This window comes from Pan troglodytes, chromosome 4 (assembly GCF_028858775.2).
Source record: "Pan troglodytes isolate AG18354 chromosome 4, NHGRI_mPanTro3-v2.0_pri, whole genome shotgun sequence".
Lineage (NCBI taxonomy): Eukaryota > Metazoa > Chordata > Mammalia > Primates > Hominidae > Pan > Pan troglodytes.
The window spans coordinates 124,178,410-124,206,322 of record NC_072402.2 but is presented as its reverse complement, the minus strand read 5'-3'; the positions used below and the strand labels follow the sequence as shown (position 1 = coordinate 124,206,322).

The following is a 27,913-nucleotide window of genomic DNA, read 5'->3' as shown; positions in this document are numbered from 1 at the left end:
ATGTTGGCCAGGCTGGTCTCGAACTCTTGACCTCAGGCGATCCACCTGCTTCAGCCTCCCAAAGTGCTGGGATTACAGGCATGACCCACAGCACCCAGCTGGCCTCTGTATGTTTTACAGCTCATTGTTTTCTGTTATGGATATAACAACATGCATGCATGAAGTCACTGATGGAGTCTTTCCATCACAGCTGAGAGAAAGCCAGTTTTACTGAGAAAAGACAGAAAACTATTGTGCAGGAAAGTTCAATGTCAACATCTCTGTGGGGAGAGCAGAAGGTGACTGGGCAAAGATGTCTTTGAAGAGACAAAGGAAGGGAGACATGAAAGAGGATGTGGGAGGACTCTGAAGCCTCAGGGTTTTGTCTGCAGGGGCCCTGTTTTCTTTTAACTAGTTAATAGGACACTGGCTCTGCAGAGAAATACACAGACTGAAACAACACTTACTAAAACTAGAAGTGAGAATATAAATAAGGCTGAATAATTTTCCTCTCTTCCATTAAAAGTCATTTCAGGTGCGCCTGAGCCATACAGTTTCTGAAAGATCAGTCTGTGAATTCCATAAACTAGAGGTTCTCAAACTGTGGCCTAAGAACTTTCTATGTCAGAACGATTTAGGCATGGGGCTTGTAAAAATGCACTTCTTAGGTCTACTTCAGACCTTTTAAAAACTTAAATCTTATACCCACCAAAATCTTGGAACTACTGAGCTGAGTGTCAACCAAGCCAAGACTACTGGGCCAACTGGGAAGCGAGTCAATTACTATTGTTACTTTCATCCAGCAATCTTCTAAGGAGGGCTGGGAGAGAGTGGTAAATTTATCAGTACTACTGATAGATAATGGGGAAAAACAATCCCCATTAATGATCAATCTGTAATGCTACTTCAGGAAAGAAGTTTCCAAATACTTAGTAATTTCGGATTTTGGATGATTCGTTAGATACATTATCCAAAATCAAAATATGGGTCACATCTGAGTTTTCTTTGGGAAATGAAATTACTGGTTTTTTTTAATTTTATTTTTTGCTATGATCTGTGTTTGTCAAGGTTTCTACAATGAGCTTTGTAGAATCATAGATTTTAATTAAAAAAAATCTTTAAAGAAGAGAAGTAATAGAGACCACATTTAATTTTGAGACACCAGTTGTACGTGGTACCTTAAACTAGACCAGATTTCAAGGAAATATTTACAGACGGATTTTAAGCAGGGGGCTCACAGAAAAATCTAGAAGTTTTATAATGCATACATGTAAATACACATTAGGAAAAGCATTTTAGGCCAGGTGCGGTCGCTCACGCCTGTAATCCCAGCACTTTGGGAGGCCAAGGCGGGTGGATCATTTGAGGTTGGGAGTTTGAGACTAGCCTGGCCAACATGGTGAAACCCCATCTCTACTAAAAATACAAAAACTAGCTGGGTGTGGTGGTGGGCGCCTGTAATCCCAGGCTACTAGGGAGGCTGAGGCAGGAGAATTGCTTGAACCTGAGAGGCAGAGGTTGCAGTGAGCCGAGATCACACCATTACACTCCAGCCTGGGTGGCAGAGTGAGACTCCATCTCACAAAAAAAAAAAAAAGAAAAAAAAGAAAAGAAAAAGCATTTTAGGGAGGGGTTTGAATGAGTTTGCTTCAAAATTATGACTGATGTAAATATTCAGGTGAAGAACGCAAAGATGAGATTAGGAGTTAGTGGGTGAATGTGCTGAATTCAAATCCTATCTGTTTTTGCTTTTGTTTTGTCTAGTATTCAGTGGGATAGTTAGCCTTCTTGTTGAAGTATCTTCATAGGCCTATTAGGAATAATAATTCCTTCTTAGGACATTGTGAGACTTTAGTAACATTCATAGATTTTTTACATAAAAAGGTATGCATAAATACACTAAGACAAGGCTTAAAAATGTGTTTTAGCCAGAAAAAAAGTGTTTTGATTTGATTTGAAAATTTTTAATGCGAGGAAACAGAGATTTCAGCAGATATAATCCTATGACCATCTAAGGTTGTCACAATTATCAGGTAGGTTCTGTCTCCTGTTTACCATTGAAATGCCTGCAATTCAGAAGTATATTTTATCAAGAACCTCTAACGAGCTGGTTCCTATATTCCTAAAAAAATCCTCATTGGGGGAGCTCTGCTTATTAGAATTAAAACTATATTATCTGTTTTAGCAAAAAAAAAACTTATACCAGGACTAGCCATTGCAGTGGTAATTGTGAAATGTTGCTGTGTGCCAGCATTATTATTTATAGTTCTCCCTTGTATGGCATGATCAAATGGCCTAAATAAAGAGAAGGAGTATGGGAAGAAGAGGAGAAAGGCTGGAAGCCTACTGATTGTCCTTTGAGCACCTGCATACTTTTCAGGCTATAAAAGGCAAGGAAGATAACCACTGAAACAGTGTGAAGGTGACAAAGTAGAGGAGGGGGGCCCTGAGTCAATCCTGAAAGCAGTTGCAAACAGCCTGCTTTCCTCTGCAGCGCCAATGAGGACCCAGTCTGTAGTTTGGAGCAATCCATAGCCCAGAGCCTACATGCATCTGTGTACCTAATTTCACAGTTTGATGTGAGACTTAATTTGAGGGACAATGATTACAACATTACAAAGTTGTCTTCATGCTGTTACATTTCAGATAAACCCAGCTAACAGTATTTTAATGTCTAAAAGGTATCTATCTCCTCTACAAAGTAGGGGATCTTAAGCTTAAGAAAAAAATATATAATTATGTTCTTTATATTTTTTCCTCTGCCATAATACACGCTCATTCTAGAAAATTCAAACATTACCAACACCATGAAAAAAAAGACACAAAAAATAAGAAAACATAATTTAGAGAATTTAGAGAATATCATCATTTTTAACATTTTAGGGAACATTTTTCCAGGCCTATTTCAATAAATAGAAATGTCAATATAGAATTTTGTATAATAGGATCATTTTATACATGTTTTATGCAATTAAAAAAAGGTCAAAGATAGTCCTGAGACTATTCTATCCCCATGATTAGAGATAAGTGCCACCTTTCATGAATGCTATAAAATATACCATTGTGTTAATGTGTAGTTCATTAATCTAATACAGAACGATGGTCCTTTGTAATGCCTTATTTTATTATGTCACACAATTTTTTCATTTTGGTTAAATTTATCCATCTTTCCCTTTATAACTTCTGAATTTAATTCCATGCATTGTAAGACTTCCTACTTCCATATTATATAGTAGTTTTTGTTTTCTTCTAGTACTTTTATGGTTTCTTTTTTTCTGTGTTTAAATACTTGATTGATCAGGGGCTTATTTTAATTATGAAATGGAGTAGATTTCCAGCTCTAGTTTTTCCCAAATGGCTAACCAGTTGTTCCATCTTTTCCCCATGGATTTGAAAGTACCTCCAGATATATTTGGATTTCCTTCTGAACCTTCATTAGGATAGCTTCATCATGATAAGCTATGGGTCTATCTTTTTATTACTCAGATTTGACTTGGCTATTTCTGAATGCTTCAATCTTTCAGAATACGTTTAGAATCATTCTGAAATGTTTTCTCAAGAGAGTCACTGAGATTTTGTTTGGAGTTGCAGTGAACTTATACATTTAAGAAATACTTCATAAGTTTTCCATTTGAGGAAGGTAAACTCCATTTATTCAAGTTTTCTCCTTTAGTAGGTGTGTTGTTTTACTTGAAGTCTTATTAAATCGATTTCTGGGTATTTTATATTTTTTGATGCTAGTCTGTAACTCTTTCTCCAATTTATTTTATTAACTTTTTATTGTTAGTTAAGAAAGGTAATTGACTGTATTAGTCCATTTTCATACTGCTATGAAGAAACACCGGAGACTGGGTAATTTATAAAAAAAAAAAGAGTTTTAATGGAGTCACTGTTCCACATGACTGCGGAGGCCTCACAATCACGGTGGAAGGTGAAGGAGGAGCAAAGGCACGTCTTACATGGTGGCAGACAAGAGAGCGTGTGCAGGGGAACTGCCCTTTATAAAACCATCAGTTCTCATGAGACTTATTCACTACCATGAGAACAGCATGGGAAAAACCTGCTCCCATGATTCAATTACCTCCCACTGGCTCCCTCCCATGACACGTGGGGATTATGGGAGCTCCAGTCAAGATGAGATTTGGGTGGGGACTCAGCCAAACCGTACCATTGACTTTTATAATTTTTCTGATAATCAGTTAACTTACTAAGTACTATTATTTCTAATTGCTTTTGTGTTTGTTCCCTTGAGTTTTAAAAATACAATCAATTTTGGCCAGGTGCGGTGTCTGTAATCCCAGCACTTTGGGAAGCTGAGGTGGGATGATCACTTGAGGTCAGGAGTTCAAGATCAGCCTGGTGAACATGGTGAAACCCTGTCTCTACAAAAATATAAAAATTTTTTGGGCATGGTGGCACGTGCCTGTAATCCCAGCTACTCAGGTGACTGATGCACGAGAATCACTTGAGTCCAGGAGGTGGAGGTTGCAGTGAGCTGAGGTCATGCCACTGCACTTCAGCCTGGGCAACAGAGTGACTCTGTCTCCAAAAAAAAAAAAAAAAAAAAAGCAAAACCAAAAAACAAAGAAACAATCAATTTTATCTATATTCAACATATAGACATATATGAAATATCTATATATTTCAACATATGGAAAGTCCAACCTCTTGCAGGTTACTTTTGATCCGCTGTCTTTAGTGTTCCTATTGCATTCAACCTCTGACATACTTCTTTCTTGAGGACTTTGGCACATGGAATCTTCAATGGCCATGTGGGTGGAATGGCATCCAGTAATAATGGCCTTATCACCAGCAACCTTTACTGACATTTCACATAATCCCTCGTGGTCAATACCAGGCTTGCATCATGGCTCAGACGGTTGTGTACAGGAATGTTTTGTCAATATGTCATCTCTAATATCCCCATATCTGCCTGTAATCTCCTATCCTTCCAATTCTCATCCCTTGCCATTCTCACCACCTGTGTGTTTCAGCCTCAGAGAAAAGCATCAGCTATTGATGTTTCCATATTCTCCTCATCAATCAACCTCTTCTGGACTTATTTCCGGAGGCAGCTCAGGCCATATATGTGATTGTTCACTCCCAATTTCCAATCATGCTAATCGTTCTGCCATGCCCACTCAGATAAAATCCCCAAATCCGCCTTTTAAACTTCTAATACCAAGATTCTGACCACATTGTAGGGAAAAAAATACCAGTCTTTATTGTGGATCAGTCCTTTTGCTGGGCCCTCAACGGTGCCTAGACATCCTGTTTTATTTCGTCAGCTCGTATTTCACACTCTCCATGTTCCTCAAGCCCCTGATGAAACACAACTCATCTTTCTTGGTGAAAGGGGCCTTGTCATGACTTCACTAAGAAAACTGAAACTTGAAGTCATTATACAAGAGCACCCACATTTCTTTCCCAGATCTCTAATTACTTATATCTGCATAGACTGCATCTATTCATTCCTCCACTTTCAGAAGGCAAGGTCTCTCTCTTACTCATGTTCAAGCCCATTTCTGACACCTCTGGGCTTGTTCTGTCACTTATTGGGTGTGCCCCTTCATATTCTCCCTCTCTGCAGGCTGTTTCTCCGAGGTTATGTACAGGCTCACAAGGCTCTCTCTCACCTAAAAAACAAAACTTTTCATTGACTTCGCTCCTCCATTTACCTTTCTCTCTTTTCTTCACTTCTCAGACAAACTTCTTAAAGCCTACGTAGCTTCCTGAGCCACCTAGGAAATAAGTCCAGAAGGGGCTGATGGGCTAGGAGAACATGGAAACATCAAGAGCTTATGCTTCTCTCTGAGGCTGAAAAGCACAGGTGATGAGAATGGCAAGGGATGGATAGGAGATTACAGGCAGACATGGGGACATGAGGATGCCATATTGACAAAGAAGATTCCAGTATGCACCAGTCTGAGCTGTGATGCAAGCCAGGCACTGACAGTGAGGGATTACGTGAAATGGCAGTAAAGTCTACACAGGCTATGCTGGCTTCCTCATTTCCCATTTACCCAGCCCACAGAGTCGGGCCCTCATGCTCATCGTGCTACTAAAATTTATTTGGAAAGGTTCTCTGGTGATTTCTCTATTTCCAAATGCCAAGGGCAGTTTAGTAGCTGCTCTTGGTTGTACTTGCCACTGGTGACTATCTTTTGGGATTCTCCTTTCCTTGTTTGTTTTTTCATGATTCTGTTCCTCTGTTTTATTTTGTTTGGTTGTTTTTGTTTTGTTTTATTCTCTGCCATGCTGTTTATTTCCCATCACCTTTTGTGGCCTCTTCCTTTTTTGATCTTCATCCCAACACAGAATCATTCTCAGGTTCTCTCCTCAGTTTCCTACTCTTGTTAGTGGGAAATTGGATCCACTCTCATGATTTTAACTCTTACCTATAGGCCAACAATTGCCAAATCTATCTGCCAGCTCTAAACTCTATCCCACAACTATTAAAAAAGGGAACTCATTTTTAATACCCCAAATCCCCTTCCATGGCATAATGCAATGGCATCATAATCCACACAGCCTTTCTGAAGAGAAAAACTAAGTCATTCTGGCTTTCTCGCTCTGTCAATCCATTCCGTCACCTGGTCCTTCCAATTTTATTTCCTCAAAATTTCTCAAACTCATTCTCCCCTCTCCCCTACCAGAACAATCTCACCTGGATTGTTTCACAGCCAGCTAATTCCTGCTTCCTGCTTTGTTCTCCAACAAATCTATCTTCAACTGTCACTAGCAATATCTCGAAAAAACTCAAACCTGGCTATATCACATCCCTGGGTAAACCCTGTCAGTGGCCCCTGTGCCTTATAGATAAACCAGACCTCCTTCTCATCACAAAAACATGTCCTCTGGGACCTTCCTCCATCCTACTGCTTCTGCCTTATGTGCTGCCCTTTAAGTTTATACATTTTATCTTCTAGTAATATTAATTCTTAATAGTCACCTGGCTGTTTCACATCACTGTGTCTTACTTTAGGCTACTTTTTCCAGTTAGAATGATTTCTGTCTTTTTTTGGCAGAGTAGGCAACTGACTCCTATTCCTCCTTCAAAACTTCTCTCAGATATCATCATTTCTTCCAAGAGGCCTTCATTCAATCCCCATGCTGGGCTAGTTTCTTCCCCACTGTTCTTTTAAAAATGCCTGTACATAACACAGTAGATTGAAATTCATAGTTAATGTCATAGTAAGACATTGCTCAAATTATAGTGAACCTGACCTAATTATTATTATTATTTTTTAAATTAAGAGACAGGGTCCTCAGGCTGAAGTGCAGTGGCATGATAAGAGCTCACAACAGCTTTGAACTCCTGGGCTCAAGCGATCCTCCCACCTCAGCCTTCCAAGTAGCTGGAACTATAGGCTTGTACCACTGCACCCGTCTAATTTCTATATTATTTGTGGTAGAGGCAGGGTCTTGTTATGTTGCCCAGGCTGGCCTCCAACTCCTGGCCTCAAGTGATCCTCCCATCTCGGCCTCCCAAAGTGCTGGGATTATAGGTGTGAGTCACCGCACCGGGCCTAATGTTCTAGGGGGCACAGTTCATGCCTAATACTTGCTAATAACTATAACACAGTATAATGTCTAAAAATAGTAGGTCCTCAAAAAATGTGCATTAAATTCAATTATTATGTAAATATAAGTACTTAAATGAATATAAAGTAAATTACAATGCTAGTATAATTATTAAGTTGAAATGGGAAACTGGTACCTCTTAGGTATTCCCCAATTTCATTTCTGAGGAAAAGGGCTTTTTAACCTAAAATTGTATTCTCTATTTAAGTACAATCTTTGATTATTTTCAGACATTAAATATATCAGAGAAGCTTGCAACTCCAGTGATAATGAATTTGGTCTCCATTTGTATTATAGGTTTAAATTATGTTACCCCATTAGGCATCTCTGCTATGACCAGTCCAGAAGGCACTGTGGCAAAGCAGGGTTGTCTGATGCAATGTGAATGCTGATATGTGTCTATAAACGTGTAAGAGGATAGTTTAGGTATGTTCCAGCGGCAGTCCTGCCTTAAACAGGTATATGTTTACCTAGGGAAAGAAAAGGAAATAAAAAAATAAAGAGGCCAAACCACATAAGAAAGCAAGGACTCTATTCATATTAAAAAGGCTTTCCTTGGTTTGTTCAGTCTAATAGAATTCTTTATACAAAAACTACAGAAGCGTGCAGAGAAGTAGGGCAGTTTCTTCAAAGACTCTTCAGGTTGGAAGGGATCTAATAAATCAGGTCATTCAGCCCTCTCTCTTTACAGAGGAGGAAACTGAAGACCAAAGAGGAGAACGACTTCCCTAAAGTTTCAAAGAGTCGGCAGTAGAGCCAAAGCCGGAAAAGAAGGAAAGAGCAAAGCAAGAGGGGACACCTAACCGGGGGCTCTGAGTCCTTCCCCCTTCTGCTCTCCCTGCGAGTCCTGCCAGCCCCAGCCAGTCACGCCACAGGAGACCCCTAAGTGCCCATCAAAAACATGCATTTGAACTTTCAAGTATCCTATCCTTGTTCTTCCCTCTGCCTGAAATAATTTTCTCCCTCCAGTTAAAGACACATTCTTCCTTGTCCATCAACCTCGCTTCAAACAGCGCCTCTAATCTCACCCCACAAAACACAAATTGGCTACATCTCTATCCTCACAGCATTTAATTACTGTGAAATTCTTATCACATGGTATTAGTTATGTGGGTATGCATCCCATTCCCCTCTCCCCAGACTGGACGCTCTTAAAGGGCAACACTCATACCTCATTTAGCCTTGTATTCCCGGCACAGAGTAAGCATTAGGTAACTGCTTGCTGAATTACTTACTTTGGATTAGAGAAGAGCGAAGATATAGCACATAAAAGTTACTGAACAGTACAGTGTCAAACTCAGATCTTAGATAAAATGGTTGTGTAACACTGCTGTGCTAATGAGTCCATTCTGACCCAAAGTCAAGAACAGGAGAATATGCTTGTCCATAGGTATGCTCAGGAACTTCTCAGGGAGTAAACCAATCAGCTAACAGAGGTTAACGCTCAGGTGCCAGACAAAAATGGAAAGCTTAATGCTAAAAATTGATAATTATCGGCTGGGCACGGTGGCTCATGCCCCTAAGCCCAGCACTTTGGGAGGCCGAGGCGGGTGGATCACAAGGTCAGGAGATTGAGACCATCCTGGCTAACACGGTCAAACCCCGTCTCTACTAAAAACACAAAAAATTAGCCGGGCGTGGTGGCGGGCACCTGTAGTCCCAGCTACTCGGGAGGCTGAGGCAGGTGAATGGTGTGAACCCGGGAGGCGGAGCTTGCAGTGAGCCAAGATCGCACCACTGCACTCCAGCCTGGGTGACAGAGTGAGACTCCATCTCAAAAAAAATAAAAAATAAAAAATAAAAATAAAAAAAAGGATAATTGTCATGTGGGAAAGTCAAGAGTAGTGTCTTGTAGACAGTGAAAGAAAGGCCAATTGGAATATGGGGAGGGGGTTTGAAAAAGTGTGATGTCTATACAAATTACCATAATGTACAATAGAGTAGAAGCTAGAATAAGAAGATTGTGATAGCTGAACTTTCACTGCCTAAGCTCATGGACATTTAAAAAAATAATTTTTAATTTAAAAGTAATTTTTAATACTTATGACATACCAACACCTACCTGAGTACATTATAAACACTGACAAATGCATTTAGGACAGAATAATAACTATAAAATTTTACTATTTTCATAATATGGTTACAAAGTAATAAATGTTGAATTGGATGTATAGAAATTAGTTTGTTAAGTATTGCCAGAAACTCAGTCTTATTATTTTATAGTCACATCTTGTTTTTGATAAAAAATGATCTAATCCAGAGTGGTTTAAAGATATTTAAACTATTCTTACTCACCAAATTTGGCTTCGAGTAACTCCAGGTTGTTTTTCAAAACCTGAATTCACTCTCAAAAGAAGAAGATTTGCCAACCTTATGACTATTCCAAGAATTGGCTCCAGGCTTTGAAAGTAACACTACAAGAAGAATTTCAAAAAGATTTTGTGCAATTGCCGCATTGTTGGAAAAGTTCTTGGGTTCCTTTGGTGACTACTTTTAAAGACACAACATTCACATGCTTTTAAAACACATCAGTCACATCACTTTATAGAAACACTCTGTACTTGTGCAAAGAAGAACCCATCTATGGTTTTTAAAAATTGGAATCCATGAATGACTGCTGTGCCAATTACGACATAGAGCTTCAACTGAAAAAATGAACTTCTCTACTGCTAAGCTGGAGCACAGATAAATATGCAAGTATCCAAAGAGGTACCTGTGTTTAACAATACAGAGAAAGCACAAGTGCTTAATTGACAGCTAATCTTGTCTTCTACAGAACATTAGAAATTCTTTCAATGTTAGAATTGTAGAATGGAAATAAATCTTCCTTTTATGATTAGAAAACACACGTACAAAAGTTAAGAGAGCTACGCAGGGATGCACAGACTTTAATGGGAGTTACTTTGTCTTCTGCATCTTTGCCCTTCGTAAATCTAGTGAGGTTGTATAATCAGTGATTTTAGGAAGCTGGTTCAGTTTAGACTGCCTGCCTTTCTATTTTGGCTTCAACACTTTAACAGCTGTTATGACTTGGGCAAGTCACTGTGTTCCTCCTACATATAAAATGTGATGGAAATAGTACCTACCTTATTATATGTATATCTGTAAAAGCACTTTGAATAGTGTCTAATGAATAGCAATGATATTACTTCATCTTGTCTAAGCTTTGATATATTTTCTGGAGCTACTTAGTTTCTTCTTTGAAAGAAGATCGAATCTCAAAACAAAACATTCCTTTCCTCTCTATTCCATTTTCCTTATGGCAAAGGCTTTATGTGTTTCATCCTGGTGATATTCAAGACACTTAGCATGGTACCCATGGTGCAAAAGTACTTGTAAATGTCAGTTGAGTACTCAATCAAATCCCTCTGTTCATCATCAACTGTCAAATACTGCTTTTCTCTTATAGCTCATATGCCATTTATTATTCTGATGCAAGGTCTGATATTTTGTGATTTTAGAATTTGAGAAAAGGTGCTGTCATTCTTTCTAAAATTTTCAGAAAAGATCCTGATCAAATCGAGAACATACCTAAGAAATCTACCAACTTCACATCAAAACAAGTCCAACTTTATATACTATGGAACTTTGTTATTAAGGGAGGAAGGGAGAGCGGGAGGAAAAGAAATATATTCTTAACAATAAATGTAGGCTCTTTGAGGACCACACTGTATATTACACAGAGTATCCTGCATAATATTTAAGGATTAAATAGATCTAATGAGGTGTTATTTTCTAATGAATTATAGAAACAATGTAGTGATAATAAAAGTTGTCATGATGAATTGATAGTTTTTCATCACTATCGATATATAGCAATTCAACTCACAATACACATTTCACAGCAATACACACTAAAGCTTTCAGAATCATTTGTAGAAACACAACTGCTTTCAGATGATAATTCTTAATTATTATAAAGGACACAAAAATTAGCATACTGTTTTTCTGAGGTTCTTCCTGGTTTTTAACTTACTGCACAAGTTGGGCATAATGTGAAAGACAACAAATATGGATATAATCATACACCTGATATATATGGACTTTAAGAAAACACCAACATGTATACACAGATCAACATCTCCACTAGGGCTGGTCATGGTGTCTCACGCCTGTAATCCCAGCACTTTGGGAGGCTGAGGTGGGCAAATCTCTTGAAGCCAGGAGTTCAAGACCAGTCTGAGTAACATGGTGAAACCCTGTCTCAACAAAAAATAAGAAAAATAGCCGGGCCCGGTGGTGCACGCCTGTAGTCCCAGCTACTCTGGAGGCTGAGGTGGGAGGACCACCTGAGCCCAGAGAGGTTGAGACTGCAGTGAGCTGTGATCACGCCACTGCACTCCTGGGTGATAGAATGAGACCCTGTCTTGAAAAACAAAACAAAACAAAACAAAAATCCCCATTAGGGAAGAAGAGGCATGTCAAAACCTCATCTCATTGCTTGAGACAAGACACGGAATAGAATACAGAGAGAAAAGAAGGAATATCTTCCAGGGCAGAAGAGGAAGATTATGCAGGTTAATGGTAAATTAGCCAATTTTTTTTCTTTCTCCTTTCAATATAACTCAGTATTATTTCCCTCTCTCTTTTCCCAACTCTCTTCTATTTTCTCCTCATCTCTTTACTCACTTTCTCCAACTTCACATTTCCACTTCTCTTACCTTGGTCTCTTCCCTTTTAAAACAGGTCTTATCACCATTGTGCCCTCTATTGAATTGTTCAGAGGGTGGCCCAGATATCACTACCTCATCTAATTAGGGGGTCTGTCTAGGATCATCCAGACTAGAAGAGAGGAACAGAAGAGATTAAGAAAATGAATTGGCAGGATGGCTCAGTCACAATTCCTCTGTTTAACACTGGGGGTCTACCTTGCTAAGGTCATCACCATAAGATCGTATTCTAATGGGTTTGTTTACTAGTGTTAAAACTATGAATTCATTTTATGGGTGGATAACTATTCTGCAAAGAAGCTTGGAAAAAATAGTATTTGAGAGTAATGCCTGCCATTTATTGAGCTCTCCTATGGTGTGCAGATACTGTGTGATCACACTTAATCATAACAATCTCACGAGATGCTTCAAGTCGCCAAGTTCAACACATTTATAGTCAGCTAAAGTTGGATAGTCTAAAAACAAAGAAAACTAATCAACAAAAAACTTGATTCTGGCCTTAAAATGACAATAGCATAAGAAAAAAAGACCAAAACGTTGGGAAGTGTTAACTTTGAGACAAGGAACTATAAGGTGGGAGACAGGATGAAGGCCTCCATTTTTCATTTTGTATCTATCTATATTGTTTTAATTTCTGACTTTATACATGTATTGCTTTAAAAAATATCAACCCCTATGGGAAGATTATGTTCCAATTCTGTCACTTAAAAAAACCAGTAATAAATATTAGATGCAAAATTTTAAGAGGTCATAAAAAAAAGTACCCAAGTATCACAGCCTGAGTTCTCTTTGATGTTGTGGTTTGGGAAGTTTTCAAAATCTTAAGTACGAATGTCACTTAGTCAACATTCAACAGATGTTTATTGTTACAAAGTATAAGGCACTGACCTGTCTTTAAGATGCTTACAATCTTGTTTCTCTTGCTACATGAAAGCCCTTTATTTTCTTTTTCTTTTTTTTTTTTTGTGAAAAGACATATATTTATAGAGTAAAAGCCTTAGTAAAAGATCTAATCTAATTGTCTTTAAATCAAGCCTATGGAAAAAAGATTTCTATGAAATACCCAGAAAAGGCAGATTTATAGAGATAGGGAGTAGGTAGTGATTGCCTAGGGCTGGGGTTGGGAATTGAAATAAGGATTAAGAATAAATGTACCTGAGGGATCTCATTGGAGGGATGAAAATGTTCTTAAACTGGGTTATGGTGACGGTGCATCACTTGGTAATGTTACTAAGAGTCATGGAATTACACCTGGAAATGGGTAAATTTTATGAGGTAAAAACTCAGTAAAGTTCTTACAAATACTATGCATCTTGGGACATCATGTCCATTATAAATACAGAAACCTTTGACACACATGGAGTGACCAATGACGGCTACATATGTCTATCTTAGGGAATGTAAATTAGTCTACTTAAGGAAATGTAGTTTAAGTTGGTTCTGCTTCTCTTCTCAAGGTAACGAATCAAACTTCGCATAAAACACTCCTCTTTAAGGATAAAGAAGCAGTCATTAAGGTGGCTGAGGAGGAACCTCTCTCAAGGATCTTTGCTTTATTACATTTGAAAATGTGCAAAGTGGCTAAAGCTGAACATTTAAAAAATTAGAAAGGTGTTAAAGGACAGTTCTGTTGAAGTTTAGCAAGTGGAAACCGTTTAAAGCTGAGAGTCCATGAGTAAAAAGCTCAGTGCCAGGAAGCAGAATGTGGAATCAGTGGATGATGGATAGAAGTATTGGACAACAGATGTATAACACCAAATCAGTAAGCAATATTTAAATTCGCTGGAAGGTCACAAAATACTCATGGCATGAGATCCTTTTAGCATAAAGTAAAAACCAACACACCTGGTTAGATTCAAAGAAATGCTCAGGTGCTGTCACAAGAGTCCTCACGGTCACTTTATAGAACATTGTTGCAGGCTACTGTAAGCATTTGACCTCTTTGAAGTTTGACCATTTAGTTTAATTACATTTCATGCCATCCTCCCACCTCCACCCCATAGCATGTCCCAGATGTTAAAAAGTGAGGACTAATACAGCTACAGTTTATGGAGAGCTGATAATATGTAGGCACTAGGTGAAGTACATTTCTTTTTTATTTTACTTTTTTCTTTAACATTGATTTTAAGTTCAGGGGTACATATGCAGGTTTGTCATATAGGTAAACTTGTATCATGGGGGTTTGTTATACAGATTATTTTGTCACTCAGGTATTAAACCTAGTACCCATTAGTTATTTTTCCTGATTTCTCCCTCCTCCCACCCTCCACACTCCAATAGATCCCAGTGTGTGTGTTTCCCCTCTGTGTGTCCATGTGTTCTCATCATTTAGCTCCCGCTTATAAGTGACAACATGCGGTATTTGGTTTTTTGTTCCTGCATTTGTTTGCTAAAGATAATGGCCTCCAGCTCCATTCATGTCCCTGCAAAGGATGTGATCTCGTTTTTATGGCTGGATAGTATTCCATGGTGTATATATACCATATTTTCTTTATGCAGTCTACCATTGATGGGCATTTAGGTTGATTCCATGTCTTTGCTATTGTGAATAGTGCTGCAGTGAACATACACATGCATGTGTCTTTATAAAAGAACAATTTATATTCCTCTGGGTATATACCCAGTAAAGGGATTGCTGAGTTGAATGGTATTTCTGTCTTTGGGTATTTGAGGAATTGCCACACTGTCTTCCACGATGGTCAAACTAATTTACACCCCCACCAACAGTGAATAAGCATTCTTTTTTCTCTGCAACCTTGCCAGCATCTGTTATTTTTTTGACTTTCTAATAATTGCCATCCTGACTGGTGTGAGATGGAATTTCATTGTAGTTTTGATTTGCGTTTCGCTAATGATTAGTGATGTTGAGCTTTTTTTCATGATTGTTGGCTGTATATATGTCTTCTTTTGAAAAGTGTGTGTTCTTACATTTCCCATTTAAACTTCAAAGCAAGCCTGTATCAAATAGCTGACTTAAGTACTCCCCATTATAGATGATGAAACAGAGACTTAGAGGTGCTGAGTAACTTGCCAGAGTCACACCTGTAGGAGACAGGAAAGCCAGAATTCAAATACTAGTTTCCTAGAGCCTGCATTCTTAACTACTTCATGTACTGCCCAGATAAATCAGCATTTTCTGTGATATTAACCTCCAGTCATAGAGCTGATTTGGTTCACTATATATTTTTTTCAAAACCTTTCAAACTAGAACACACACTGTTTATTTTTCTCCATTTTTTAAAACTCCTCTATTGGGTGTTATACTTTAATATAATTTGTTTAATATAATTTATAAATATAATATGTATACCATTTTACAATATGAGTTTTCATACATTGAAGGCCCATATTTAGTGGATTAGTGGGTGAATATATGTTAAAACATGTTATACATCATTCTTTCCTACCCCAAAGTTTATAATGAAAAGTGAACTGGATCTTGTTATGTTGCCCAGGCTGGAGTGCAGTGACATGATCCATGATCTTGGCTCACTGCAACCTCTGCCTCCCAGGTCTCTCACCTCAGCCTCCCTAGTAGTTGGGATTACAGGCATGAGCCATCACGCCTGGTTAATTTTTGTATTTATAGTAGAGACGGGGTTTCACCATGTTGGCCAGGCTGGTCTCAAACTCTTGGCCTCAAGTGATCCACCTGCCTCGGCCTCCCAAAATGCTGGATTATAGTGAGCTACCACGCCCAGCCTGTCAGATCTGATGACCTGGAAATTAAAAAAAAAAAAATTATATGCACACACATACATAGATAGAGAGAGAATCTTCTTTTGCTAAATGGGAGCTTTCAAAGTTTGGAATTAAGTAAGCACTAAGAAACTGAGTTAGGTCCAACAATTATTTGCCTTTATTTCTCTCGCTTCTAATTCAAGATCAGTTCCCAACTTCAATCTGTGTTCTGTTTGTCAAGTACTCCAACATGCCATGCACAAAGATGGATAGTTTAGATGAGAGATGTTGCCACTGCGGTCATTTATTTTTACTTGAATTCACTATTTTAAGTAAAAATATATACTAAAAATAACCAACCTTTATTGATAATACCAGAGCGCTTCCTTTTAAGGTAAATGTTCTTGTTGCCCACATCTATCCTTTTCCTACGTACATATGGAGTTGGACATATTTCTAAAATTCTTACACCTCAAGTTATTAAAGTTCAAATGTTAAAAATTCAAATTGCAATTTGAATGATATTACCTGTAATTTAATTCGTTATTTGAAACATGAATCAAGGTAACTTTTGCTCAGAATATATCAGCATTCATTTTGGGTATTTGGGTACTTGTTGAAATTCATTAAAAGTAACCTGGATATTACTAAATGAGATCCAGAAGAAACTTTAAGAAATAAAGGTGTGTTTCATAAAATGTGTGTCAAGTGTAGGGGTTTGGGGGAGGGATAGCATTAGGAGAAATACCTAACGTAAATGATGGGTTGATGGGTGCAGCAAACCAACATGGCACATGTATTCCTATGTAATAAACCTGCACCTTGTGCACAGGTACCCCAGAACTTAAATAACAAACAAACAAACAAAAGTTAGAGCAAGGGTATTCTGGCCTCTCGAAGGAAAACAAAAATGTGTGTCAAAAAAAAGTCTGGCTATGCTACGACTATTAAAGTACTGGGAACATAAAATTCAGAATGAAAAAGGTAATACAAGTGGAGAAAATTAGGATCTCAAAAGGAAATATACAGCTAAAGTACTTATTCTTGGTCAGAAAGGGGTTCATTGTATTTTTTAATCAAATATGCAGTTCGGTGATGAGTGTATCAGCAGCTTCACCTTCTAGCACAAAGATGAACAAATTAGCCACAGCTCTCGGGCAAGTAAATCTACCTAGAAATTCTAACCACTACTGATAGGAAATGTGATTAAGAAACATTTTAAACGTAGAATTTCCCCTGACATAGTCAAGCTGAATGTCAGCTACAAGCGTATTACAGTATATATCTTAATTACTGGGTCTGGGGTCTTAGCTTCCCCAGCTCACCAACAGATGGTACTTGAAAGTGACTGTTGGTTGGGCCCTCTGAGAAATTCAATAAGGAAAAATGTAATCTGAGTCTGCAACCTATTTAGAGGAAAGATAACTAATACAACTGGATTAGTGGGTGAATTAATATATGTTAACAACTTGAAACAGTACTTTGTACAAACTAAACTGTCAATAAACATTAATTGTTAATTAATCGTCATAATAACAGCAGATAAATTCTATGAGGTGGAAGCCACATATGTACAAGGTGAGCACTGGTAAAGAAGAGATGAGTATGGCCAGTAATGAAGGAAGGCTTCACATGAAGGAAAACTTGAGTTGATTTCTAGAAGTAGATGAAGAGAGAGGAGAGAGGGGAAAGGAATAGCAGTAAGGAAAAGTGAAGACAGAAGGGGATTCATTCGCTCCTATGTTTGGCATACCAGTTCCTTATTCCTTCTGCATATCACTTCTTTTTTTGAATTTTATAAGAAATATATTTTTAAATTATTTTAAAATTAATATTATTTTTAATTGACAAATCATAATTGTTTACATTTATGGGGTACAAGGTAATGTTTTGGTATATGTATACAATGTGGCATGATTAAATCAAGCAACATACCTATGGTCTTGCTTACCTATCATTTTTTATGGTGAGACATTTGAAATTTACTCTTAGTTATTTTGAAATATACAACATATTATTATTCACTAATCTCCTTGCTGTGCAATAGATCTCAAAACTTATTACTCCTAACTGAAACTTCGTACCCTCTGATCAACTCCCTATTCCCTCCTTCCCCACCCTTTCTACCTTCCAGCGCCTGGCAACCACCATTCTACTGTCTATTTCTATGAATCCAACTTCTAAATTTATTTTTAAATTAAATTAAATTTTAGTTTTGAGACAGGGTCTCACTCTGTGTCCAGGCTGGAATGCAGTGGCATGAACATGGCTCACTGTAGCCTCAACTGCCTGGGCTCAAGAGATTCTCCCACCTCAGCCTCCCGAGCAGCTGGGACCACAGGTGTGCGCCATCATGCTTAACTTATTTTTTTTTTTTTCTGTAGAGACAGGGTCTCACTTTGTTGCCCAGGCTGGTTTTAAATTCCTGGGCTCAAGTGATCCTCCAGCCTCGGCCTCCCAAAGTGTTGGGATTATGGGCATGAGCCACAGTCCCTGCCTGGCCTGAGTCAACTTTTTCAGATGTCACACTTAAGTGAGATCATGCAGTGTTTGTTTTTCTATTCCTGGCTTATTTTGTCTAACGTACGTCCTCTAGGTTCATCCATGTCACAAATGATCTTTCTTTTTAAAGGCTGAATGATATTGTGTATATATACTACATTTTCTTATCCCTTTATCCATTGATAGACACTTAGATTGATTTCGTATCTTGTGTATATAGCACATTTTCTTATCCATTCATCTGTTGATGGACACTTAGGTTGATTTCATATCTTGGCTATTGTGAGTAATGTGCAATGAACATGGGAGTGCTGCCTATCACCCCTTTAAGTATAGGGCTGCTAGTATGATTGTTTGGCTATAAAAGATGTGCATGCTGACTAGTATTAGGAAGTGAGGTTGCAATGGTCTGTGTGGGTCCAGATCATGAAGGATCTTAAAATCTTGGCAGAGGAGCCTATTTTTAAGAGTAGGCCATGGAAGGCCATCATAGATTCTGGAACAGAGGAACCGGTGTACAGCATAGTGGTTCTAAGTTCATGCTGTAAAGTTAGGAGACCTGGGCTTGAATCCTGGCTGCTCTTTTATTAACTTTGTGACTCTGCCTAGCTGCTTAGCTTCTCAGAGCTTCAGTGCTTTTATCTGCAACATGGAAATAATAGCACCTGCCTCATTCTTTGTGAGAATGCATTTAAAGTATTGAGCACACTCCCTGTCACATAGTAAGCATTCTCAGTAAGTGCCAGCTACTATTATTAAGGAGGCTAAGGCTCTAGGTGATGAGGCCTACATGGGTGCAGTTACAGACGCAGGGAAATTGTGAGGAGCAAGTCATTCTAACCCTCTTAGAAGAAATGTCCATGGGGACACCCAGACTTCAACAAGACTTTGAGTCTAGTGATAATTAATGTAAGTTATGAAGTCCAAAACAGAAGTTAGACCGGGTTTCTAAGCACAAAAATTTGGCAACTTAAAATGATTTCAAAGTGGAATTATCACATCAGTATAACCTTATGATAATACATATCCCTCTTTCCTAAATTACTCATATCCTGATACCAGAACAAGAGTTTTAGAGCTCAGAAGGGTTAGTGTCTAAAATCATAGACTGAATTAGAAGTGACTTCAGTAGGCTTAGAAAATACCACTTTGTAGGAAAAAAACAACCTCTCCTCCCAAACCAATTTTACCAAAGACTGCAAAATAGATAAATATTTTAAAAGTAGAGAAGACTCAATTATAGGCTAAACTCTTTATCATACCTTGTCTGTGTGTTTAATGTGGCAATGGTCACCAAAGTCCCTTGAAGTACAGTAATATTCATTTGTGCTTCCCCCATCCCCACTCTGCTCTTGAAGTTCCAGAAGGGCAGATCCAAAATAACATTTATCCTTGTATTGCCCATCGTTATTGAACAAGTAGATACTCAATTATTTGCTGAACTAAAATGAATTTGTGAAAATGGTCATTCTAAACGAAGGGCTGTGTTGGGACTCTGAGCTTCAATGTGGTTAGGCTTATTTTCTACAAAATTATTTTCCCAACATCCAGTGAGTTTTGAATTAAGAGAATTTGTTTAAATCCTACAGTAGACTTTTCAATCAATCTAAACCATCTCCTTAACTGAATATCTAGACAGAGAGAGAGAGTGAGAGAGAGAGAGAGAGCCACAAGATTGTCCATATAGAAACTCCAGAAATCCGCATCCACCCAAAATGCGTCCCGGGGCAGAGAAGTTTAGGCTGCGCTCCTCCCACCTCCTTGGATGGGTCCCAGCTGAGAATACTCACTGGGCTGAGCCAAGTTTGCTCTCCCTCTTCCCGAGCACTTTCGCAGGCTTTGTGTCTTCCACATCTTGCTGTAGTTCAGTCATCGGGGCCGTGTCTGGAGGGCACCTTCAGACTTCCGCACGCCTGGCTCTGCCCCGGCTCGTCCCGGCTTCTAGGTCCGGGTGCGCAGGCCAAGCAAGCGGCGCCGTGCCCTCCCCTGCACCCTCTGCCCAGCGCCTCCAGGCCGGGCCGCGCCAAGCTCCCGGGGCCGCGGACCTGGACACGTCGGAGCGGGCGCGATTGGTCCGACCCACTGTGGAAAAGCCGAGAGGGAGGGAAGGGGAGGGTCGAAGCGAAGTGACAGCCTCTTTCCCCAACCCAGGAGGCAGAGAAGAGAAAAAGGAAACCTGTTGAACGAGTCTTTCGGGAGAGGAAGCTAATTGGCCAAGCAGGTGGAACATTTGCCTAAGAAGGCACAATCGGTTTAGCCTCCTGGTAAATTAGGCTTTTTGTTTTCTATCCCGACTGTAACAGGGGGATTTTTAGAGGGCAGCCGGCTCTAGATACCGGAAATGGAGACGTCTGAGTGGGACGCCCTGTCACACAAATGCGCTGTGTGGGCTGGCCTATGCCCCATCCTAAATTATTCAAACAGGATATTGCTTCATTGAGGGACTGCCTCTTCTGCTTAAACAATAGGTCTGCTCAATTTTTTATGTGGGAATAACAAAGGTAATAAGTAGTTGCCTTTGGTGGTGTTTTGGTTAACCCTTCATCGTTCTGGGGTGGGGGGGGGCGCGGTTAGAGGGGAAAAGAAGAAGCAACCATCAAAATCTTCAAATATTGGGTTATGACTGTTCTCATCAAAATCAAAATTGGTGTTTGATAATTCCCAAGCCGTCTCTTTGTTGCCCATAGTTGTGCAAGTACCTTATTTACTATGCACTCAACCAGTACCGTGAATGCCTCTTCTTCCCACCTTTTGGTGACATTTTGACTTGCCTGTTCTAAGGTTTTGTATTGGAAGCATTCGCTCATTCATTCATTGAACAAACTTTTGAGAGTTACAAAGTTCCAGGCATTGTTCTCAATCAGGGGTGTCCAATCTTTTGGCTTCCCTGGGTCACACTGGAAGAAGACGAACTGTCTTGGGCCACACATAAAATATACTAACACTAAGGATAGATGATGAGCTTTAAAAAAGGTCTGTGCAGGGGCCAGGCACGGTGGCTTACGCCTGTAATCCCAGCAGTTTGGGAGGCCAAGGCGGTGGATCATTTGAGGTCAGGAGTTCGAGACTAGCATGGCCAACCTAGTGAAACCCCATCTCTACTAAAAATACAAAAATTAGCTGGGTGAGGTGGCGCAGGTGCCTGTAATCCCAGCTATTTGGGAGGCTGAGGCAGGAGAATCACTTGAGCCTGGGAGATGGAGGTTGTGGTGGGCCAAGATGCACCGCTGCACTCCAGTCTGGGCAACAGAGTGAGACCCTGTCTCAAAAAAAAAAAAAAAATCCGTGCATAAATGTCACCATGTTATAAGACAGTTTATGAATTTGTATTGGGCTATATTCACAGCTGTTCTGGGCTGCAGGTTGGGCAAGCTTGTATAAACATTGACTTGTTATAGCAAATGACATTTGTGTTGGTGGTTTTCTAATTTGCTATGGAGTAGTTGACAATTAGAATAATTAATATAAACGTTATTATTGGAAGCCTGACTTGACTTCAAAACAATTACAAGTGGCAACAGTAGAGCATGACATGCCTGGGAAAAAACGACTAACTATGTTCTGGGGCTGCAAGTCCTTCATTTTTCTCTTAAAATAAAGTTTAGATTTAAGAGTATTACAAAGACTATACAACCATAGTATGTACATGTATGTATGTAGTTTGTAGGGTGTATGTGTGTGTAAAACACCTAACCTTCTAAATAACTTCAAACATTTTGGAGGTGCAAGTTCTTTCCAAAGTTTTCTTATTCCTTCTCTTTTTACTCATATATCATTAGGCTGAGAGAACAAAAGCATCTTTTTGTAGGCTGCTTGCTCCAAAATTGATGTTTGTGACATTTGAAAAATAAGTGAAAGAAAAAAGCTTACATAAATTCCAGAAGAGTTGGCTTAGTCAGGCCTCTCTCTCTTTTTTCTTCCTGACCACTGACTGCTTTGCTATAGGAGCTGTGCTAGGTGGGATGGGGAAAACTCTGGGTGACCTGAAAGCTTGAAGGCTGTCTCCTTGGTGCCCATAGTTGCCTCTTCCTGGGGACATTCCTGATGCCTTCACCTCTAGATCTTTGCTTGAGATCCCCACCCTCCTCAGGATAGGGATAGGTTTGGAACAGAGATGAGGTTGTCAATTTCCCAAACTCTGGATGAGGACTCTCTGATCTCAGGTGCACTCCAACTTCTCATACAGAGCTCAGATCAGACTGACTTTTCCCCCCTAAGTAATTTGTTTATTGTGGTAAAATATACATAACATTACTATTTATCATTTTAATAAGTGTATAATTCAGTGGCATTCAACACTTCCACAATGTTATTTAACTATCACCACTTATCTGTACCCAAAACTTTTTTTTATCATCCTTGGCATAAACTCCCATTAAATACATTAAACAATAACTCTTTCTTTCTCACCTCCTCCCAGCCTCTGGTAGCCTCTAGTTTACTTTCTGTCTCTATAAATTTGTCTGTTTTAGGTACCTGACATAAGTGGAATCATACAATATTTTTCCTTTTGTGTCTGGCTTGTTTCACTCAGTGTAATGTTTTCAAGGTCAATCCATGTCATAGCATATATCCAAATTTCATTTTTTTTTGGCTGGATGATATTCCATTGCATGTATATACCACATTTGGGTTGCCCGTTTATCTGTTGATGGACCCTTGGGTTGTTTCTAGCTTTTGTCTATTGTGAATGATGCTGCTATGAACATGGGTGTGCAAATGTTTGTCTGAGTCCCTGATTTCATTTCTTTTGGATATATACCTAGGAGTAGACTTGCTGGGTCATATGGTAGTCTATGTTTACCCTTTTGAGAAATCATGGTCAGCCCTCTTTTAATGCATGAGTAAGGGCAAGTATTCAAAGCAGTCTTAGCATGGGCTTATGGCTCAAATAAAGAGCTCTCAGTTACTCTAAAATAGCTTAAAGTTCTTTAGTGCATGGTATGAAGACTTCCAATGGTGTGGTTTTAAGTGAGAAGGAGCAGGTGAGGTTGAAGTGGAAGGCAGGGCTGGTAGGGAAAATATCAGTCTTTTCCTAGAGTGGAAGAATTAGAAAGGAGCAAGTAAGCTACAATATTTTACCTACTGACGTTTGCTTACGTTTAAAAGGCATTGTTAAACAACTGCCTAATTTGTTTATTCTTGGGGCTATTCTACAGTAATATATGGAATATAGTATTAAAGAGGCACGGCAGATAAACAATAAAGGAAATGTCATTGCCATGTGACAAAATAGAGATGTAAGATTATGCCTATGATATGTGAGAGGAGACAAGATAAAAAGATTATGCCTAAAATATGTTTTAGGATGCCCTTTGATATTGTACCAATAAGAGACATTATTTTTCTTCCTCTAAGTCTCTGGGAATCTAAATTCTTGTTTTTAAAAGCAAAGAAGATTTCATTTCTTTTCTTTCTTTCTTTTTTTTTTTTTTTGAGAAAGAGTCTCACTCTGTTGCCCAGGCTGGAGTGCAGTGGCACGATCTCAGCTCACTGTAACCTCTGCCTCCTGGGTTCAAGCAATTCTCCTGCCTCAGCCTCTTGAGTAGCTGGGACTACAGGCACACACCACCACGCCCAGCTAATTTTTGTATTTTTAGTGGAGACGGGGTTTCACCATATTGGCCAGGCTGGTCTCGAACTCCTGACCTGGTGATCTGCCCACCTTGGCCTCCCAAAGTGCTGGGATTACAGGCGTGAGCCACCATGCCTGGCAAAAGCAAAGAAGATTTCTAGCTGATACTTTTTCTAGTTTTTAAAACCACTTTGGTAGAAGATGCCAGACATAACACCTTAGGTGGGTGGGAGCTTCTATGCAAACAGCTTTGATGTTTGATATTGGTCAGATATTGGCCTTCCTTAACATTGAGCACATACACTGTGCATCTGTTCATACTCTTGGGGGCAGAGTACAAATAATGCGTTTGGAGACTTGAGTGGAGATTTGGTTGCAAGGTGATACGGTTTGGCTCTGTGTCCCCACCCAAATCTCATGTTGAATTGGGATCCCGAGTGTTGGAGATGGGAAGTGATTGGATCATAGTGGTGGTTTCTAATGGTGTAGCACCACCCTCCTAGTGCTGTCTTGTGATAGAGTTCTCATGAGATCTGGTTGTTTGAAAGTGTGTAGCACCTCCCCCTTTGCACTCTCTCTCGCTCTCTCTCTCTCTCTTGCCTCTCTCTCGCTTCACCATGTGAAGATGGTGCTTGCTTCCCCTTTGCCTTTCACTATGATTGTAAGTTTCCTGAGGCCTCCCCAGAAGCAGAAGTCTGCACTGCCCACAGAACCGTGAGCTGATTAAACCTCTTTTCTTTATAAATTACCCAATCTCAGGTAATTCCTTATAGCAGTGTGAGAATGGACTAATACACAATGTATGGTCAAATATTATAGTTACCTAACTTAAAACATGTGGTGGGGTATTTATTAACCAATATAAGTATAGGTAAGTATCATCACATGCCTGTAATTTTTTGCATATTGTCTGATGCTAGGTTTTAGAAGATGTTAATGACCTTATCAAGATGAAACCTGGAAGCTCTGTGATAACTTAACTATGCATGATATTTTATAAGTAAAAGAATTCCAGGAACACTTCTCAGACCATTCCTGTTTTCAATTAAAGCCAGTATCCAAAGAAGAAAATAGGAAAAATGGAGCGAGTTCAGAAGAGAAACACACAGTGACAATTAAGAACTTAATTCTAAGACTTTCAAAAAAATTGTAAGAATGAAAGTTGAGAAGCATTATCTGAATGGGTACCTTTGTTGAATGATTTATGTCAATACGAAGAAAAGGTTCCCAATGAATATAACCATGAAACATTGGAATGGAACTCTGTAGTAGATTATGGAATCTTCTATGCTGGAGGGCTTTGAAAATAAGATTTAAAAATTTAGTAGAGTAGTTTTAAGCCAATATTTCCAAAGCCAAGTAACACTGCAGATTGAGATATTTGAAATCTTCTATTTCTCTTCCTAGAGATGAAGCAACCACTATGCTTAGCACTCATGCTCAGAGGAATAGGCAAGATGGCAAGGGCTTACTGGTCCAGGGGCCAGAGTGTAGTTTTGTAACACTAATTTAAATCTGGTTAATTGAGAAAGCAGAAGCAGTAAAAAAAACTCTTCCAGTTCATGTTATTTTTTAAGAATTAAAATAAATGATGCCACAGAAACAATACATTAATATCTATCTCAGAGTTTTAAAGTACATGCCTATTTTGTATATGGCAAATATTACAGATCACCATGTGTGAATTGGGAGGGTCCCTGCGATCATCCAGCATGGTGGTTTTCATGCTGGGTTCTGTAGGAGGCCAGGGCTCTTTGGTCTAGTGAGGGGAGGACCCAGCACTTGAACTCAGGTGTTCTGACTCCTGGGCCTATTTCCTGCTGCTATTTCAATGCAGTCTCTCCTGCTTCAATTAAAACACTTCTACTTGTATCTGTTTAATATATTTGTGTTCTTTCTTAATTTCTATTTGGCCTGCCACACACTGAACACAATTTAAAAATAAAATTCCACCATCATTTTTCAGAGAAAAGCCCAAGCTTTCACGGAGTTCAGTGACTTGGCCAAAATTACAGTCGTCTCATGAGAACAAAGATCCAGTTTTCCTGACTTGCAGGGGGGTACTTTTAGGGTTGTAGGAGAGTGAATGTGCCAAACAAATTTTGTTAGTGGCAAAGACACATATCTTTTAGGAGAGCGTGTTGGAGAGAAAGCCCAAGGACCTTCAGGTGTGAATATAATGTTTGTGGGGGAAAGAAATGTTTGAATCTAGAGTTATCTTTGGTGGCTGCATTTTGCAGTTATCTGTTGCTGTATAACTAACCACCTCAAAACCTGGTGGCTTAAAACAATAATTTATTATTACCTCTCATGGTTCTGTGGATTGACTGGGCTCAGCTGAATGGTTGTCACTTGTGATCACTCATGCATTTGCACTCAGATAAAGGCCGGGTTTGAAGTCATTTGAAGACTCAGCTAAGCTGGATGTGCAAGATGGAATTTTCATTCCCAGGTCTGGTGCTTCAGCTGGGATGGCTGGAAGAGCTGAAGGCTAGCTGAGCATTTCAGTGTCTGTGCAGTGCTCCACGTGGCTAGCTTTGGCTGCCCTACAGCATGGCCATCTCAGTACAGTTGGATTTTTTTTTAACTTGTTCTCTGGCATCCTCCAGACCATGTGTCCTATAACACCAAGGTAGAATCTCCAAGGCTTCCTATGAGACAGTTGGAGGTCTTGCAGCTTTTCCTATGCTGCATTCTCTTGGTCAAAGGTAAGCCATAGGGCTAGCCCAGATTCAAGGTGAGAGAACTACACAAGATGTGAATACCAACTCACTAGGGGCCATCTAGAGAGACCAGATATCACAGTGCAGATAATAGATTAGGCCCTCTGACTATAGATACTTTGTCATTAGGCATGTGGGTAAATGGACATTTCTAACAGTACTGTTGTAAATGCATGAGATATAGAAGTGAACAAACCAGGTAAAACCCATGCTGTTGTGGCTCTGACATTCTAGTGGGAGAGACTGAGAATTTAACAAGTCAGTACATAAATAGCACAGTTTCAATGAGTAAGAGATGTAAAGGAAATAAAATAGAAAAGGATAGAGCTTGAGGGAGGCCTATTTTAGGGGATGATCAGGGAGGCTTCTTTGAGAGGTGACATCTCGGCTGAGCCTTCAGTGAGGAGGAGGAAGCAATGTGAAGATCCGGTTGCAGAGCTTGCCAGCCAGAGGGAAGAGCGAAGGTACAGACCCTGAGCCAGGACTGGGCTTGGCATATTTTAAGAATGGAAAGAAGGCCAGTGTTCTCCACTGTGCCTGGAGTATAAGGGAGGAGGAGAAGGTTGGCGGGAGAAGGATGGAATCTCACAGAAGATGTTTTCTGTCCCTTGGTTTATTATCTGTCCTCTCCCACAACAATGGAATCTTCTCAAAGACAAGAACCTTGTTGGTCATGTTCGTTCCTGTGTTCACAGAGTCTAGTTCATGTTAGATGCTCAATAAATATTTGTTGAGTGAATGAATCATTGAGTGGTTTTTTCTAACCACTGAGTTTCAACCATACTCCTGTGGAACTCTTACTGACCTGAGATGTTCTAATGCTGAATAATTACTCTTTTTTTTCACTTTGCAGGAAGAAAAGAAGTAAGCAAAAAAGAAATATGACAATAATTTCCTCCCCATAACAAAAAGGAAAATCTTTGGTTCATGCTACTTACCAAATGACTCCTAGTGGAGTGCAAGTGCCTCTACCAGATTAGAAAGGTCCCATGAATCTCAGATGGTTTAGACCCGGAGCAAGTCCAAGAATCACTGTTTATAATCCACAGGCAACAATTTAGGGTTATGGAATCTCTCATATGTTCTCAGAGAAACATTCATACAGCTACTTCCTTTCCTTGTTTTGGGAACTAATGATCACACCATCAATATTAGTCCTGGCCTTTCTCTTTCCTCCTGCCATGATTGGCATGTTCTTT

At 39.4% G+C, this 27,913-nt stretch overlaps 1 protein-coding gene across 20 annotated transcripts in view; it reads right to left on the bottom strand.

Annotated features, from left to right (window-relative positions):
* GRAMD2B (GRAM domain containing 2B) overlaps nt 1-27,913 on the bottom strand; it is a 210,067-nt gene that overhangs the window by 50,043 nt on the left and 132,111 nt on the right. For 3 of the 20 annotated variants that reach the window (XM_024356716.3, XM_009449575.3, XM_009449579.3), the window contains exon 1: nt 20,207-20,520. The exons of 3 other annotated variants lie outside the window; for them this stretch is intronic. Coding sequence is in view for 9 of the 17 variants with exons in the window: in XM_001156709.6 (XP_001156709.1) it covers nt 20,207-20,289 (83 nt within the window). In the remaining 8 variants the exon portion in view is untranslated. Of the gene's footprint in view, nt 1-20,206; nt 20,833-27,913 lie in introns of those variants that run through there. 14 more of the 20 variants (XM_016953714.4, XM_063811498.1, XM_009449581.5 and 11 more) reach the window with 9 other exon arrangements.